The sequence below is a fragment of the Carcharodon carcharias genome, chromosome 6 (genome assembly GCF_017639515.1).
Source record: "Carcharodon carcharias isolate sCarCar2 chromosome 6, sCarCar2.pri, whole genome shotgun sequence".
NCBI classification, from domain to species: domain Eukaryota; kingdom Metazoa; phylum Chordata; class Chondrichthyes; order Lamniformes; family Lamnidae; genus Carcharodon; species Carcharodon carcharias.
Window position 1 is genome coordinate 106,942,140 of NC_054472.1, and position 17,819 is coordinate 106,959,958.

The 17,819-nt window shown below is 41.9% G+C and overlaps 1 protein-coding gene across 1 annotated transcript in view; it reads left to right on the forward strand.

Moving 5' to 3' along the window:
- Positions 1 to 17,819, forward strand: part of LOC121279297 (peroxidasin homolog) — a 659,434-nt gene that overhangs the window by 498,770 nt on the left and 142,845 nt on the right. Inside the window, exons 13-15 of the mRNA XM_041190436.1 lie at positions 3,927 to 4,039; positions 10,958 to 11,114; positions 11,726 to 11,834. Of these exons, the coding sequence (XP_041046370.1) occupies positions 3,927 to 4,039; positions 10,958 to 11,114; positions 11,726 to 11,834 (379 nt within the window). The remainder of the gene's footprint in view (positions 1 to 3,926; positions 4,040 to 10,957; positions 11,115 to 11,725; positions 11,835 to 17,819) is intronic.

Sequence of the window (17,819 nt, forward strand, 5' to 3'; positions counted from 1 at the left end):
AGCCAATGAAAGCAGTATGTGTTTACAGTGGCTAAGTCTCCAAAGCCCCAGGAAGGTGTTGAGAATGTCAGATTGTAAACAGATATGCTTTAAACTGTTTGTTTACTTCCAAGATAAAAGCGAGTTGGGATCTCAAGGATAACTAATCAGCATTTCTACTTGGATACAAAGTCCATGTTGCCATGGAGATGAGCTTTGAGAGGGGAAGGTTTTCCAAGATACCCCTGAAACACACAGACATAAGCAGTCTCCCAAGATCCAGGAGAGAGAGAAAGAGTAGCTAGAGACTGAACGTCCCTATAGTTCACCGTGCAGGAATGCAATTGGAAGTTTGCGCTTGGATTGAAAAGACCAAGGGCTGTATTTTGAGGTCCCAATGGGACCGAACAGAGGCAGGATGGCCAAAATAATGGCCACTGAGTGGCAGTGGCAGAATCTCACCTCTATTTCTGTCAGTGGCCATTTTGCAGAGCATAGGAGAGGGCCCAGGACAGGAAGCCTGCTGTCCCCTATTGAAAGGCCCAAGGTCAGACCTTTCAGGACTCTGTCAAGAAAACAAGAATTAAGAGCAGGATTACATTCGGCCCCTCAAGGCTGCTACACTATTCAATAAGATCATGGCTGATCACCAGGAAAGGCAGGTTTCAGAAGCCCTCCGCAACCCCACCGAGTGAGGAGACACGGGAACAGCCATAGAGGTGGGACAAAATGCCAGGAAACCTCTTGAAATGTTGGTTAGAACATTTTTAGAGGCTTAAGGGTGGCTTTTGGTGCAAGTTAACATGGAAGGAGGTCAGTTAGGGAGGGGGTAGAGGTAGGGGGATGAAGCCATGGAACAGCCACATTTTGGGCATGCTATAATTTTGATGGGGCTTCTGTCATAGATTCAAACTTCAAATCCTTCTGGATGAACAACAGAAGTAGTGATCAGGTGGTCACATGACAGAAACTGGCCAAAAAACAAATCTTGCTACCCCAAGAACCAGGGGAAAACCAGTCAGACTGCAAACCACACGGCAAGAAACAGCAGCAACAAAGCAGCAACATCCATGCCTTAAAACTGGAGTCAATAAGTAAGGTCTCCTTGTCTGTTCCTTTACAAGTTCACCGGTACAGAAAGTTGATATCTTGGCAAGAAGACCACAAGTAACTAACTTCTTGACCTGCTGAAAATCCATCTCTTCAAAGGAATCCTGCAATAATCCTGATATATGACTCCGGCTATTGAATCCACCTAGACTACCCTTCAGTAGTGAAAACACCTTCTTCACCTGGCCTGCAATGCTTGTTTTTTTTTCCTAAGTCAAGCCAAACATGTGAAGTATTAACTATTCTTTGTCTAGGTCAGTCAGTTAGCTCAGATGGTTAGACCACAGTGCTAATAATGCCAAAGTCATGGGTTTGATCCCTGTGCTAGTCCATGATGTTTCTCCATCTCAAAGCAAGCACATAGCTTGCTATATTTTATGCTATCCTTAAATGGTTACCGATAGACTCCAAAATGAATTCAATTTGGCACACTTACTTCTGTAGCATAACAGCCCTTCTTTCGAACTAAAAACTTCTATAGATATATAAAAAGGATGTTTTTGGCTAAGGCAAATGTGGGTCCATTACAGGCAGAGTCAGGAGAATTTATAATGAGGAATAGAGTAATAGCAGAGAAGCTAAATGATTACTTTGTGTCTGTCTTCGCTGTGGAAGATACAAGAAATCTCCCAGAATTAGAATTGCAAGGTCCTCGGGAGAATGATGAATTGAAGGAAATTAGTATTGGTAAGAAGCATGTGTCGAAGAAATTAATGGGGCTGAAGATTGATAAGTCCCTGGGACCTGATATTCTACATCCCAGAATGCTGGAAGAGGTTGCTATGGAGAGTGTGGTTGGTGATCATCCTCCAAAATTCTATAGATTCTGGAATGGTTCCTGCAGATTGGAAGGTAGCAAATATTATCCTACTATTTAAGAAAAGAGAGAAAGAGAAAACCAGAAACTACAGACATATTATAAAAACAGAAAATGCTGGAAAAACTCAACAGGTCTGGCAGCATCTGTGTAGAGATAAACAGACTTAATGCTTTGAGTCCGTATGATTCTTCTTCAGACCTGTTAGCCCCACATCAGTAGTAAGGAAAATGCTAGAATTTATTCTACATGATGTGATAAATGGACACTTAGATAATAATGACCTGGTTGGGCATAGTCAGCATGGGTTTATGAATGGAAAATCATGTTTAATAAATCTGTAGGAATTTTTTGAGGATGTTACAAATGGAATTGATAAAGGTGGACATAATATGCTTGGATTTTCAGAAGGTTTTTGATAAAGTCTCCCAAAGGAGTTTGGTTAGCTAAATTAAAGCACATTGGATAGGAGGTAATATACTGGCATGGATTAAAGATTGGCTAGCAGGCAAAAACAGAGAGTAGGAATAAACAGGTTATCCTCCTGCTGGCAAGTTGTGACTAGTGGGGTGCCACAAGGATCAGTACTTGGGCCCCAGCTGTTCACATATATGTCAGTGATTTGGATGAGGGGACAAAATGCAATATTTCCAAGTTTGTGGATGACACAAAGCCAGGTGGGAATGTGTGTTGTGAGGGAGATGCAAAGTGGCTTCAACAGGATTTGGACAGACTTAGTGAGTGGTCACGAACATTGCAGATGGAATATAATGTGGAAAGATGTGAGGTTATCCACTTTGGTAGGAGGAACAAATGCACAGAGTATTTCTTAAATGGTGAAAGATTAGAAAGTATAGATGTACAAAGTGGACCTGGGTGTCCTCGTCATTAAGTCACAGAAAGCTAACATGCAAGTGCAGCAAGCAATTAGGAAGGCTAATGGTATGTTAACCTTTATTGCTAGTAGACTTGAGTACTGAAGCAGTGAAGTCTTGCTTCATTTGTATAGAACTTTGGTTAGGCTGCACCTGGAGCACTGTGTGCACTTTTGGTCCCCTTACCTTAGGAAGGATATTATTGCCATAGAGGGAGTGCAACAAAGGTTCACTAGACTTGTCCCTGGAATGGCAGGACTGTCCTATGAAGGGAGATTGGGGAAGCTAGGCCTGTATTTTCTAGTGTTTTGAAGAATGAGAAGTGATCTCATTGAAACCTACAAAGTACTTAAAGGGATAGACAGGGTGGATGCAGGTAAGATGTTTACTCTGATTGGATAGTGTAGAAGCAGGGGACTGAATTTCAAAATAAGGGGGAAGTTACTTAAGACTGAGATAAGGAGATTTTTTTTATTCAAAGGGTTATGAATCTTTGGAATTCTCTACCCAGAGGGCTGTGGAAGCTCAGTCATTGAGTATTTTAAAGCAGAGATTGACAGATTTCTAAATACCAATGACATAAAGGGATCTTGGGATAATGTGGGAAAAAGGCATTGAAGTGAATGGTCAGCCATGATCATATTGAATGGCAGAACAGGCTCGATGGGCTGAATGGCCTACTCCTATTTTCCTATGTTACGGCTTACAACAGTGCACTATACTATGTAGCGTGTGTGTGTGTGGAGTGATGTAGCTTTGGACTTTCAGGGTGAATGTATGAATAAATAATTTTTTATTTAAACTTATGAAAGCTTGCTGCTGGTTATTTAAATTGGCCACACACTCAGGGGTTATAAAACACCCTGAGCACGGGCAGTAAGAGAAGGGAATTGGGGTTTCAGTTCTCTCTCACCCCTATCCATAATAGACGGTTACCTGGATAATTTTACATAGATAAATGAATAGTCCATCAAACTTGGTAGTTCTCTCTTGCTGGAATGAAGAAATTGTAATTTGTAGAAATCCGCCATCCAGGGTGAACTGTGAACTATGAAATGTAGGCATAGCTTAATTTAATGCTTTATCTGTAACAACAGCACAAAAATCAAGCCTATTTCTAACTATGGATTATCAATTGTATTCAGTGATACCAGTATTTACTGATGTGCCACGGGATATCACCGCTGAGGTTGGCCAAGATGTAGAGATATCCTGCAGTGCTCAAGGAGATCCACATCCCACAATCACCTGGACTAAGGTATGGGGAGAAAATAAAGGGTGATAAATACATTCTGACTGTGATGAACGTGATGTACCGAACAGGTTTCTTACTTGAAACAGATAACTTGATACAGAGCTCTTTTAGAAGCTACCTGCTTGAACCAGGCCCATGACCAGAAAGCATCCCCCTACCCAACCCCCCCCCCCTCCCCCGGCACCACCAGATTCCCTGTGTTTAGGGCTCATTCATCAGAACACTCATGTGACTCCCTAATAGGCAGTAGGAAAGGTTATACCTTCAATCACTACATTTCCTCCTCCTTTAGTTTTTTTTCATTTCCAATTTACAAAAAAACATTTTAATCCACAGCATACCCATTTATACCCAGGTCAGGTGATTAAAGATTAAGCCTCTGAGGTGGTTTTCTTATTCAGTTAGAGCAGTGTTGCTCTACCACTTGAGATTCTTGCACTGGATTGACATGATCAGGAACTGTAACATCAGGTACATCCTTTGAAAGTGGCAGTTCAGGATTAGGCAATTCAACAGAAACATCAGGTATGTCTATTCTAGGTCGGTCTGTCACCTCAGGGATTAAAGGTTCGACATCAATTACAGGTGGTATAACTGGTTGAACAATTCGGTCTTCCAAATCCACTTGGAATGACAAGGGACCAGTTTCAGAGACAATTATACCAGGAACCCAACCAGCCCATCTCCAAAATTCCACATGAAAACTGCATCTCCTACAGTGAATCTTCGCGCTTTGCTATGAATATCGTGATTCAAGTTTTGATTACTCTGATTCGCCTCTACCTCCCCCTCTAAGTTTGGAAACACCAGACTTAACCTTGTACGAAAACAGTGTTTCATCAGTAATTCAGACGGCATTGAACCTGTAGTTGCATGAGGAGTCAAACAATAATTGAGAAGAAAGTGGGAAAGTCGAGTTTCTAGAGTACCTTTGGATAACCTCTTCATTCCTGATTTGAAAGCTTGCACAGCTCTTTCAACCAAGCCATTTGATGAGGGATGATATGGTGCTGTTTTAATATGATTAATTCCATTTAAACTCATGAATCTCTGAAATTCTGTACTAGTGAAGACAGTGCCATTATCCAAAACAATGACTTGCAGTAGGCCATTTATGCTAAAATATTGGCACAGCTTTTCAATATTTGCACTCAATGTCGGTAGTCTAACTTCATACGCATCCATCTGCTTAGAATGTACAACAACGTTCAATAAAAACATGGTACTTAAAAATGGATCTACTTAATTAATATATAGTCTAACTCAGAGTCAACCAGGCCACTCTCATGAATGCTGTGGAGCTAAAACAGGCAACTTCTGTTGTTGTTGGCACTGGAGACAGTGCTTGACCATGCTTTCAATGTCATTGTCAATGTTTGGCCACCAGACATAGCTTTGCACAAGCATCTTCATCTCTGATATGCCTGGGTGCGCATTGTGAAGCTCTGGCAAGAGTGGTTCGCTTCCTTGCAAAGGAACAATGACTCTTGATCCCCACAACAAGATTCTATCTCGACAACTTAACTCTGTTTTGTGGGCCTGGGATGGTCTTATCTCTTCAGACATAGGTGAATTCGACTACCCTTGCAAAACCAGGGCTCAGACTGTTAAAACTAGATCCCTGTTTGTCCAATTCTTTCACACAGGCGAAAAGTCCAAGAAATTCAGCACAAGCACGACTTCTTGTGGCACTGGAGCATGTACAATGCCATCTGGTAATGGGAGATGACTGAGTGCGTCTGAATTTGCAATGTGCAAGCCAGGATGGTGCATTTAGGTATACTCATAAGTGGATAATATCAAAGCCCAATGTTGAATTCTTATTGAGGCTATAGGCAGAATGGCTTTATCGTTACTGAATAAACCCATTAGTGGTTTATGGTCCTATACTATGGTGAAATGTTTTCCATGCAGGTACTGGTGGAATTTCTTCACTCCAAATATCACTGATAAATCTCCTTTTTCTGGCTGTGAACAACCCTTCTCGACTGCAGAGAAGGTTTTGGGGACATGGTCAATTGACCTTTCAGAAATCATCCATCTCATGTGATAACATCGTAAGGTGATGCATCGCAGATTAATGTTAATTCTTTTGATGGGTTATAATATACCAGTAGACATGATGAATGTAATAGCTTCTTAATTTTCACAAAGGCTTCTATTTGTTGCGAATTCCATGACCAATGATGATTCTTCTTCAATAATAAATGTGAAGGTGCTAACACTGTTGACAAGTTTGGCAAGAAATGGCTATAATAATTTATCGAGCCCAAAAAAGACTTGAGTTCAATTGTACTGGAAGGAGAGAGCACCTCTTTGATTGCCCCAACTTTCTCCCCTACTGAATGAAACCCCTTGGACATCCACTTGGTGACTCAAGTAAGTGACGTCTGGTGCTTGGAATGTACATTTCTCTTTCTTTAATCATACACCAGCTTCCAAAAGTCTTCTGAAAACCTCTTCTAGGTTGGCCAAATATTCGACTTCTGTTGATCCTGTGATCAGGACATCATCTAGGTATACTACTACTTGGGGAAGTCCATGCAATAGGCTTTCCATGGTCCTTTGGAAGATTGCACATGCAGATGATACACTAAAGGGTAGGCACGTATATTGATACAGGCCCTTTTGCGTGTTGATTGTGACATAATCTCTAGTTGTGCTATCCAGCTCTAGCTGTTGGTATGCGTGGCTCATGTCCAGTTTGGTGTAGGGTTTGCCTCCAGCTAGCTTGGCATACAGATCTTCTATCCTCGGGATAGGATATTTAACTAGTTTAGCTGCCTTGTTCGCGGTTAATTTGTAATCCCCACAATGCGAATAATTTGATCAACTTTCATCACGGGGACTATGGGCACTGCCCATTCCAAAAATTAGACTGGCTGGATGATACCTAGCTTCTCTAAGGGGCCCAATTCTGCATCCACCTTCTCCATTACGGCATAAGGCACAGGTCTGGCAAAGAACTGGGGTGTCGCTCCCAAACCGACATATATTTTTGCTTGTAAGCCTTTTATTTTTCCCAATTCATCACGAAACATACTGTTATATTTCCTTAACACCTCAGGAAGTCCTCCTGTTCTCACTTGAAATATTTCTGACCAGTTGAGCTTAATTTTTTGTAAGCAGTCTCGGCCATGAAGACTTGGTCCTTCACCTGTCACTATGATCACTAGAAGCTGGGCTGTCTGTTGCCTGTAGGACACAGGTACTGTGGGGATGCCCTTCACCTGTATGGACTCTCCAGTATATGTCTTCAGTTGACCCGTGATTTGCTCCAGATTCAGTGGCTGGGTATCTTCATTTAGGGATTTAAATGTGTGTTCTCCCACCACTGTGGTTGAAGCTCCCATATCTACCACTTGACCAGAGGCTTACTATTCATTTGATTGGTGACAGTTATTGATTCAGTTTTTACTGCTTTGACATTGTTTAGGGAATAGATGTCGGTATCAGCAGCTTCTGATTCTGTTATATTATTCACTTCAATCATCTTGATCTGCTGTCTGATGGGCTGTCTCGATTTCACACTGCATTGCTTTATTACATGCCCTTTCTTGAATCCGCAGGTGTCCTGTACATGGTTACCCCCACATCTATAACAGATTAACTTCTGAATTGCTGCTGAAATGTTTCCATTAGGCCTTTTCATTTTTCGAGCAGCTGAGACTGTCTCCCGCTTCGATGCAGCCTCTCTGGTTTTTGCACCATGCCAGACGGTAGGTTCCCACCCTAACTGAAAGAACGACGCCATGTTGCACACTCTGTGGACCCTGCAAGTCCCTCTCAGCACTCTCCATTGCTAGCACTATTCCCATGGCGCACTTCGGATCACTGTTAACTTTTACAAGTAAATGGTGCTGAATGGCACTGTCATGAACACCACAAACTGCAAGGTCCTGCTACATGTCATTGTGTGTATCTCTGAAGTCGCAGTGCTCAGTCAACTGCTTCAGCTTCACTATATAAGTTGTGATGGACTCTCCCGGGGACAGTCCATCGCTCTGGAGTTAAACTTAAGCCTCTGCATTATTATGGATGGCTTTGGCTGAAAATGTGTCTTCACGAGGCCTACGAATTCGTTAAAAGATTTAGAATTGGGCAGGTTTGGGGCTGTCAGACTGTGGATGAGGTTATGTGTCTTGATACAACAGACACTCAAAAGAATTGCTTTCTGCTTCTGCTTCATGGTTAATTCAGTTGCCACAAAATAAAAACCCAGGCGCCCTACGTACTGGCTCCAGTCTTCCATGGACGTGTCATAAGAGTCGATTCTGCAGAAGAGTGGCATGAGTGTGAGTCTACTTTTCTTTTTTTCCTAAGAACTGATGTACTCACATTCACAAGGCAAGTTGCAATGCCAGAGTTATTTTACCCTCATCGCCAAATGTCATGAACTTGATGAACCTAACAGGTTTCTTACTTGAAAGAGGTAACTTTATTAGAGAGCTCTTTTAGAAGCTACATGCTTGAATCAGGTCCATGACTAGAAAGCTCCGTCCCTCCCCGGATTACCCGTTCCTAGGGCTCATCTGTCAGAACAATCACGTGACCCTGAATAGGCAGTAGGTCACTACACTACACTGACCTTAGGAATAATGGAATTTTTTCTGAATTTTTAATCCAGAGAGTACCATTGGTGGCATTAAAACACCGTAACCTTCAAGTTCATCTGTGGTGTAAAGCAGGCAATATTGGATCAACCGCCTCTTCTAAGACTTTGAACAATATTATTGAACAAATCACTGAGAAATATGCGCAACTGGCCCAAGTTGACTTCCCCTGTGATTTTCAATTCTGTTCCCCTTGTAGGGGTTGCTGGCTGCAGTTCAAGGTTTTCTTGAATGACATTGATTAAACTGCAAACTTGTCACGTCATGAATCATAAGCAGCAACACACTCACTAACCATGTCACTTTCAATCGAGAAAATACTTTTCCACAACACAACTTGAAGGCCACATCTTTGCAAACATCCAAAATCATTCTTTTCTGGCGAATACTTTGAAGAACCCACTTGTCTTTCACCACCTATAACTCTCAAACATTCAAGTTAAAAATTCCACGCAGGATCATTGTTACATTTTAAAGATTTTTATCTCTCTTGCTTTAGATTTCGTAGCTTTTGAATTTTAGGTCACTTTCATTGGTAATACCTAACTCCCTAGGACTTTGAGAATATCTTTACTAACGTTAATATTTAAGTAAGCTCTCAGTAGTGTGCTGTCAGAATAACAAACAGAATTTCCTGTATTTTGTGCCTGGGAATAAGTGTTTCCCAGATACATTCCACGGGAAAATCAGCCCCATATGATCCTAGGCATCTATCATACTCCAGAATTCAAAGTATTGAAAACATTCATAAAAAGAAAGGCATGCTATTTTGTTCTGATCTTAACCCAGAAATTTTCAAGCGGCTTGGCAGTTTGTATGCTTCCCTCTGCAAAGATCAATTAAACTCTGATTGACTTCACTTCCTATTTAGGCACTTCCCCACAGAAAGTGCCTGAGTTTGCAGCCTTACAAGGACAGGCTAGTTTAGAAAGTAATAACAACCTGTTTCAGATTTGGATTGCTCATGAGCAATGCCATGAGAGATTTGCTAATACTTAGAGAACCTTGGGAATGGGCTGGGTTTTCATTTTGGCAGCTTCCCTGCCAGATATGGTCAGTTTGAGACATGCATTTGCCAATGTGATCTTGCCATGTCACAGGAAATTTCCTGGGTGTGGGATGAATATTTATGCAGGATGGTATCTTCACCACCACGAGGGAGCTAGCTGTTACCATGGAGCAAAATTCTGAAGCGCTGCAGTGGGACAACCATTATGAGTTAGCCACGATTAAAAGATTGGACGATCTCTTAAAATTTAATGTTATCTTACTGAAACATATAAGATCCTGAGAGGGCTTGATAGGGTGGATACCAGGAGTTATGTTGCCTCTTGTGGGGGCGACTTGAACTAGGGGACACAGTTTAAGAACAAGAGGTCTCTCTTTTAAGACGGAGATGAGGAGAATTTTTTTCTCTCAGAGGCTCATTGGTATGTTGAGTCCTTTGCCCCAGAAAACAGTGGAGGCTGGGTCATTGAATTTATTCAAGGCTGAGTTAGATAGATATTTTAAAGACAAGGAGTCAAGGGTTAGGGAGGCAGACAGGAAAGTGGAGTTGAGACCACAACCAGATCAGTCATGATCTTATCAAGTGGCGGAGCAGGTTCGAGAGGCTGAATGGCGTACTCCTGCTCCTAAAACCCAAGTTCTTATTTATTTCTAAAGTTTCAGAAAAGTTTTCCATGAGCTCAAGTGTTTCAAGCTAAACAGAGCAGCCCTGTAAGACTGTTTCCTCCAAAATTCTTGGAGCAGAGTGCACTGTCACCACTCTCTTCATGGTTATTTGAGTTGGTGATGGCTGTGGCAAAGAGAAAAATTCCACTGGCATTTACACCTAATGAAGCAGCCGGGATTCAGATAGTCTACTGTCCACAGGAGCGGAAGAAACAAATGTTATGTTACTGATTATAAAGGTGGATACGTACCAGTAGGCCTGTCAGCCTGATTTTCCTCTGCTACAGCTATAATGGTAGAAGGGAGGAAAATCCAGCCTAATATTTACCATCAAACAGGAACTCTACATGAGAGTATTTATCCACGGTTTCCCTTAAAATGGGTTCCTAGGTCTATTTGTTTCTGCTTCAGAAATAAATGGCTATAAATATTCTGATCTTGTTGTTTTCACAAATGCATGAACCTGTTGCCAGCAGCTATCATTGGTAGAAGAAGGCGGCTTTTTTTCTTTCATCAAACTTAATTTTGCGGAGGAATTGGCAGTCTACTGGGAAAAAGTGTCCAATGAAAGTATAAAATTTATTTCAGAAATAGGGTTTACAAGTACCTTGAAATAAATATGTTTGTTGAACAGGATGGAGTTCAAATCACAGAAAGTGGAAAATTCCATGTTCATGCAGAAGGAACGCTTGCTATCAGGGATATTGGGCAAGCAGACGAAGGAAGATATGAGTGTGCTGCAAGGAACATGATTGGCCAAGCAACAACAAATATGCTGCTAAAAGTGACCAGTGAGTGTTTTCTTTTTCAATTGTGCATTTAATTGATCTCATGGTATAATTTATTTTCTCCATTGTTTTAATATTGTTGATTATAATCATGCCATATGAATCTATTCAGAATAATTGCAGACATATGTGAGTATTTACTATGGACTTCTGATGATTATTTATCTATGCAATGAGGTTTTCAGTTTCTGCATGGGGTACAGATATTTTGAAAGTTTATTTTTGGTTGTTATTCCCTCCCCCTAAACTATGGTTACAGTCCTATAGTTAGAGTAGCCTGGACAGACTGTTTTTTGTTTTGTCAATTGTGGAGATTAGAGGAATTTCCACCTGGCTTTACCTTTTACTAATTGAAGCTAGAAAATCAGATAAATGGTTGATGTAACTGAAATCTCATTTCTGTGTTTGAGTCTCAAGATTTATTGCCTTATGAGCATCCAGGATAAGGGTAAACAGCAAGCATTGAGGAGTTATCTTGATCACCTAGACCTTACTGTGTGATATTTTACCATCAGGAGTATGTACCCCTTCCACTTACAATTAATCAAATATCTGAGCTCTTTTGTGTGAAGGTATGATTCAGTTATTTTCTACTTGATGTTTTTTCCTCACAGTTCCTGAGAGGGGTCGGACTGGTGACAACTTTGTTGAGTCTTCCATTCGTGAAGCTATTCATAGCGTTGACAGTGCAATTAATTCCACACGCAAGAAACTATTTAACAAGTAAGCTATTTTCCATTTGCCAATTTTCTTCCCAGTCCCTCTTCTTATTTGACTGTTGATTTCTTGTTGGATATGATTCCATGTTTGGTGGATACTTGCTCTGCAATGATAATGATTATCTGCAGGCTTTTTGGTGAGCTTTATCCCGCCTAATTCAGTCAGCCTGCTTTAGAAACTCATAGATTCATCAGTTTATGCACTCATGTAATGGTAACTAAACATGAAGACATTAAGACATAGGAGCAGAAATTAGGCCATTCGGCCCATCGAGGCTGCTCCCCCATTCAATCATGATAGGTTTCTCAACACCATTCTCCCGCCTTCTCTCCATAACCTTTGCTCCCCTTACCAATCAAGAACCTATCTATCTCGGTTTTAAATACATTCAATGACCTGGCCTCAACAGCCTTCTGTGGCAATGAATTCCATAGATTCACCACTCTCTGGCTAAAGAAATTTCTCCTCATCTCTGTTCTAAAAGGTCTTCCCTTTACTCTGAGGCTGTGCCCTCGGGTCCTAGCCTCTCCTACTAATGGAAACATCTTCCTCACGTCCACTCTATCCAGGCCTTTCAGTATTCTGTAAGTTTCAATCAGATTCCCCCCACATCCTTCTAAACTCCATCGAGTATAGACCCAGAGTCCTCAAATGTTCTTCATATGTTAAGTCTTTCATTCCTGGGATTGTTCTCGTGAACCTCCTCTGGACCGTCTCCTGGGCAGCACATCCTTCCTAACTACTGACTCAACCTGCAAGGTGACCTTAAGAGAATCCTGGACTAGGACTCCCAAGTTCCTTTGCACTCCAGATTTCTGAATTCTCTCCCCATTTAGAAAATAGTCTATGCCTCTATTCTTCCTACCAAAGTGCATGACCTCACACTTGCCCACGTTGTATTCCATCTGCCACTTCTTTGCCCAATTCTCCTAACCTATCCAAATCCTTCTGCAGCCTCCCCACCTCCTCAATACTACCTGTCCCTCCACCTATCTTTGTATCATCTGCAAACTTAGCCAGGATGCCCTCAGTTCCTTCATCTAGATCATTAATGTATAAAGTGAAAAATTGTGTTCCCAACACTGACCCCTGCGGAACTCCACTAGTCACCGGCTGCCATCCTGAGAAGGAACCCATTATCCCCACTCTCTGTCTCCTGCCAGACAGCCAATCTTCTATCCATGCTAGTACCTTGCCTCTTACACCATGGGCTCTTATCTTACTGAGCAGCCTCCTGTGCAGCACCTTGTCAAAGGCCTTCTGGAAGTCCAAGTAGATAACATCCATTGGCTCTCCTTTGTCTAACCTACTCATTACCTCCTCAAAGAATTCTAACAGATTTGTCAGGCATGACCTCCCCTTGATGAAACCATGCTGACTTTGCCCTACTTTATCATGCACTTCCATGTATTCTGAAATCTCATCCTTAATAATGGACTCTAAAATCTTACCAACGACCAAGGTCAGGCTAGTTGGCCTGTAATTTCCCGCCTTTTGCCTCACTCCCTTCTTAAACAGGGGGATTACATTAACGATTTTCCAGTCCTCTGTGACCCTCCCTGACTCCAGTGATTCCTGAAAGATCACCACTAACGCCTCCACTATCTCTTCAACTATCTCCTTCAGAACTCTGGGGTGTAATCCATCTGGTCCAAGTGATTTATCCACCTTCAGATCTTTCAGTTTTCCTAGCACCTTCTCCTTGGTAATGGTCACCATACTCACCTCTGCCCCCCCGACTCTCTTGAACCTTGGGGATGTCACTCGTGTCTTCCACCGTGAAGACTGACGCAAAGTACCTATTCAGCTCCTCCGCCCTTTCTTTGTTCCCCACTACTACTTCTCCAGGGTCATTTTCCAGTGGCCCAATGTCCACTTTTGCCTTTCTCTTACCCTTTTATATATCTAAAAAAACTCTTGCAATTTTTTTTATAGTACTAGCTAGTTTACCCTCATATTTAATCTTCTCCCTCCTTATTTCATTTTTAGTTGTCACCTGTTAGTCTTTGTAGGCTTCCCAATCTCCTGGTTTCCCAATGCTCTTTGCCGCATTGTATGCTTTCTCTTTAGCTTTTATGCTGTCCCTGACTTCCCTTGTCAGCCTTGGTTGCCTTGTCCTCTCTTTAGTATGCTTCTTCTTCCTAGGGATGAATTTTTGCTGTGTCTCCCAAATTACTCCCAGAAACTCCTGCCATTGCTGTTCCACTGTCTTTCCTGCTGAACACATATTATAAATAGCTACACTCCTTTGGAAAGGGGGAAAGTATCTTAAAAAAAGGGGGAGATGTTGTAATATGCCTTTAAGGGATATCAGCATGTGTCATGTGATTCAGTCTTCATTTCACTTTTGTTTTGAGCAGAGCACACACACAGCTCTGAGGTCTTTAAGCTTTATACCTATGTATAACTGCTTTCATGTGCCTAGCCTTAATAAACGAACACTCAACATGTTTACCCAATCTCTTATGACTGATTGGTGCCTTATGCCTTGAACAGTAAATAAGCCCAAGGAATTATATCATTATAATAACATGACATTGAGGAGCACCTTAAAGAGAAAGAAAAGCTAGAAAGGCAGAGAGCTGTAGGGTGGGAACTCCAGAGCTTAGGACCTAGGTAACTGAAGGTGCAGTTGCCCGTGTTGGAGTGGTTAAACTTAAGGATGTGCAAGAGGCCAGAAATGGAGGAGCACAGAAATCTTGGAGCATTGTAGAGCTGGAGGAAATTAGAGATAGGGAGGAGCCAGAGTGTGGTATTCTGAGGTGCAATATACCTTTAAGAGAATGTGAGCAGATTGTATTACCCAACTGCTGTGTGGTGGAGGCTACATTGTTGATCAGTAATTGTAGAATAGCTTTTGGGTTTGAGAAGCACACATGGGTTAGTGCTCCATTACTATGTTAATAAATAGCATGTGTTTCACCTTACAATGGTCTCTTCATCAGCATCGCCTTGATTACTAATTCACTCACCAGTAGATAGGCATGCAACATAAGGAACATAACTGGCAACAAGGAAAAAGGACGACCAGTCAACGACACCCAAGGAAGCCGGGGAAATTAAACAGAGATAAATCAGCCGTACCTTGCAAGGTGATTGTAAGTATAGCCTTCATCATAGTCATTGAACTGTAAAGACAGTTTGGCTGTGTCGAACCATTTGACCAGACCACCGATGACTGGTCACATTACACTAAACGCCTTGTGTTCTTCTTTTTGGCCAATGATATATTAGAGGAGGAGAAGAGACAAGCAATCCTCTTATCGACATGTGGCAGTAAAACACACGGCCTAATTCGTAGTCTAACGGCACCCAACGCCCTAGATTCCAAAAGCTTTGATGAGTTCGTAAATCTTGTAAACAGCACTTTCAGCTGAAACCCTTGGTAACAATGCAGCGTTTTAAATTTAATTCAAGGTGTCGCCCCCCTGGAGAGCCAGTCGCTTACTATGTAGAGGTCTTAAAGCAACTGACGGATCATTGTGAGTTCGGTACATTGATTAACAACATGTTAAGAGACCGATTACTATGTGGGATTAACAAAGACTCCATTCAAAAAGGTTGTTGCCAGAAACAAATTCAGATTTCAGCAAGGCACTGGTATTGGTGCTCACAGTGGACAGAATAGTCAGGGATTCAGAGGCAATCAAGGGAGCACAAAATGGCACCATCCATCGCATCGGGAGGGAAGCACCGGGTAGAAATGGCGCAAAATCCGCAGAAAGGCAGCAAACAGCCATCATTAACTGACCTGTAAAAATCACTAGTTCAACAGAGAAAACCTACAGCAATAATGACAGAAATGGAATCAGATAGCATGCAAACGAACAACAATTTAAAGGAATTGAATGTTTCTGCTGCCATCGTAATGGACACATTATGTGACATTGTAAAGACAGATTAAGACAAAACTTTTAGCAAAAAGGTAGAAATCTTGAAATCCACATAAGTGGAAGCAGAAGAAACAGTCCGACATTTACTCACCACACAACTGAAAAATGGGTAAAATGGAGTCAACCTATGTGACAGTGAGAGTCAATGAGAAACCCATCCGATTGGAGGTGGATACAGGGGCATCCACAACAGTTACAGGGGAACCATATGTTCAAATATCTGAATGGAGGAGACCACTCATTAAATCTGGAAAATTCAGATGCTAAATTAAAGATGTATACTGTTGAAGACATGCGAGTAAGAGGTATATGCAAGGTTCCAGTACAGCATGGAAATCAGTTTGTTAATCTACCCCTAATTGTGGTAGCAGGGGAGGGTCCATGTCTACTTGGTCGGAACTGGATTAAGGGAATAAAGTTGGAGTGGCCTGAGATTTTTCAACTCAGAACAAAAGATCTGCAAGGGTCATTACAGAAATATGCCTCCGTCACAGAGAGGAGCTTGGAAAGATCCAAGGGCTGCAAACTAAAATCCATATGGATCCTGGGGCAACCCCCAGGTTCATGAAGACGAGGCCAGTGCCCTATGCACCGCAAGAAAAAATTGATGTCAAATTAGTCAGGCTTGAAAGGTTGGGAGCCTTACAACCTGTACAATTTTCCGAATGGGCAGTGCCCATATTTCCAATTCTAAAGCCTGACCAGAGTGTGTGAATATGCGGGGACTACAAGTTGACCGTTAACAAAATGGCCAGACTAGACATGCACCAAATACCGAAAATTGATGAATTATACTCCAAGCTGGCAGGGGGAACCGCATATGTGAAGATCGACATAAGTCACGCTTACCAACAAATAGAACTAGAAAAGTCCCCTCGGGACTTTGTGACTATCAACACACATAGGGGGTTATACCCGTATACCAGGTTACACTTTGGAGACTCATCAGCTTGTGCCAATTTCCAACGAACCAAAGAAAATTTACTCCATGCCTGCCCCATGTTGTGGTTTATTTCGATGATGTCCTTGTAACAAGACTAACTGGTGAAGAACATCTGGCCAACCTGGAAGAGGTATTGATGCATTTCTCACAGGCTGGAGTATGTTTGAAAAGAGAAAAATGTATCTTCCAAGCCAAAGAAGTGGTTTACCTGGGTCACAGGGTTGGCACGGAGGGCCTTTACCCAGTAGAAGAAAAGGTGAGAGCTATTAGTGAGGCACCAGCACCAAACAAATACCATAGAACACAAGTCCTTCTTGGGAATGATTAACTATTATGACTGTTTTCTCCCAAATTTGTCAACAGTACTGGCTCCACTATACGGTTTGCTCAAGAAAAACCATGGGTGGACTTGAAATGCTCCACAACAAGAGGCTTTTATGACGTTAAAGTAGTTGCTACATTCATCGGCCCTGTTGGTACATTTCGACCGAAAGAAGGAATTAATTTTGACCTGCGATGCATTGCCTTATGGAGTAGAGGCAGTACTCTCCCATCAGATGGCAGATGGCTCCAAACAGCCCAATGGTTACTTCTCAAGAACACTCAGTGTTGCAGAACGAAGATATTCGCAAATAGAGAAAGAAAGCTTATCCATTATATTTGGCATTAAGAAGTTCCACCAATACATCCAGTTCACTATTGTATCCAACCACAAGCCACTACTAGGCTTGTTCGGGGAAGATAAGGCAATACTCCCAATTGCCTCTGCACACATTCGATGGTGGGCACTGATTCTAGCTGCTTACAAATATACTTTTATCCACTGGCTGGGAAGCAAGATTGCAAATGCCGACGCATTGAGCCAATTACCTCTAAAAGACAGCAATGTGGACATCCCCATTCCTCAAGAACTTTTCTTGTTATTAAACTTTTTGGATTTGTCACCAGTACCTGCCAAACAAATAGAGTGAACAAACCATGATCCAGTTTTGTCCATGTAAAGGAACAAGTCTTACAGAGATGGTCTAACGAGCCAAAGTCTGATGAAATGAAGCCCTATTTTAATAGGAGATATGAACTCACCTACCAGGATGGCATCTTGCTGTTGGGAGCAAAGGTCATTGTGTCTCTGAGAGGAAGACATCCATTATT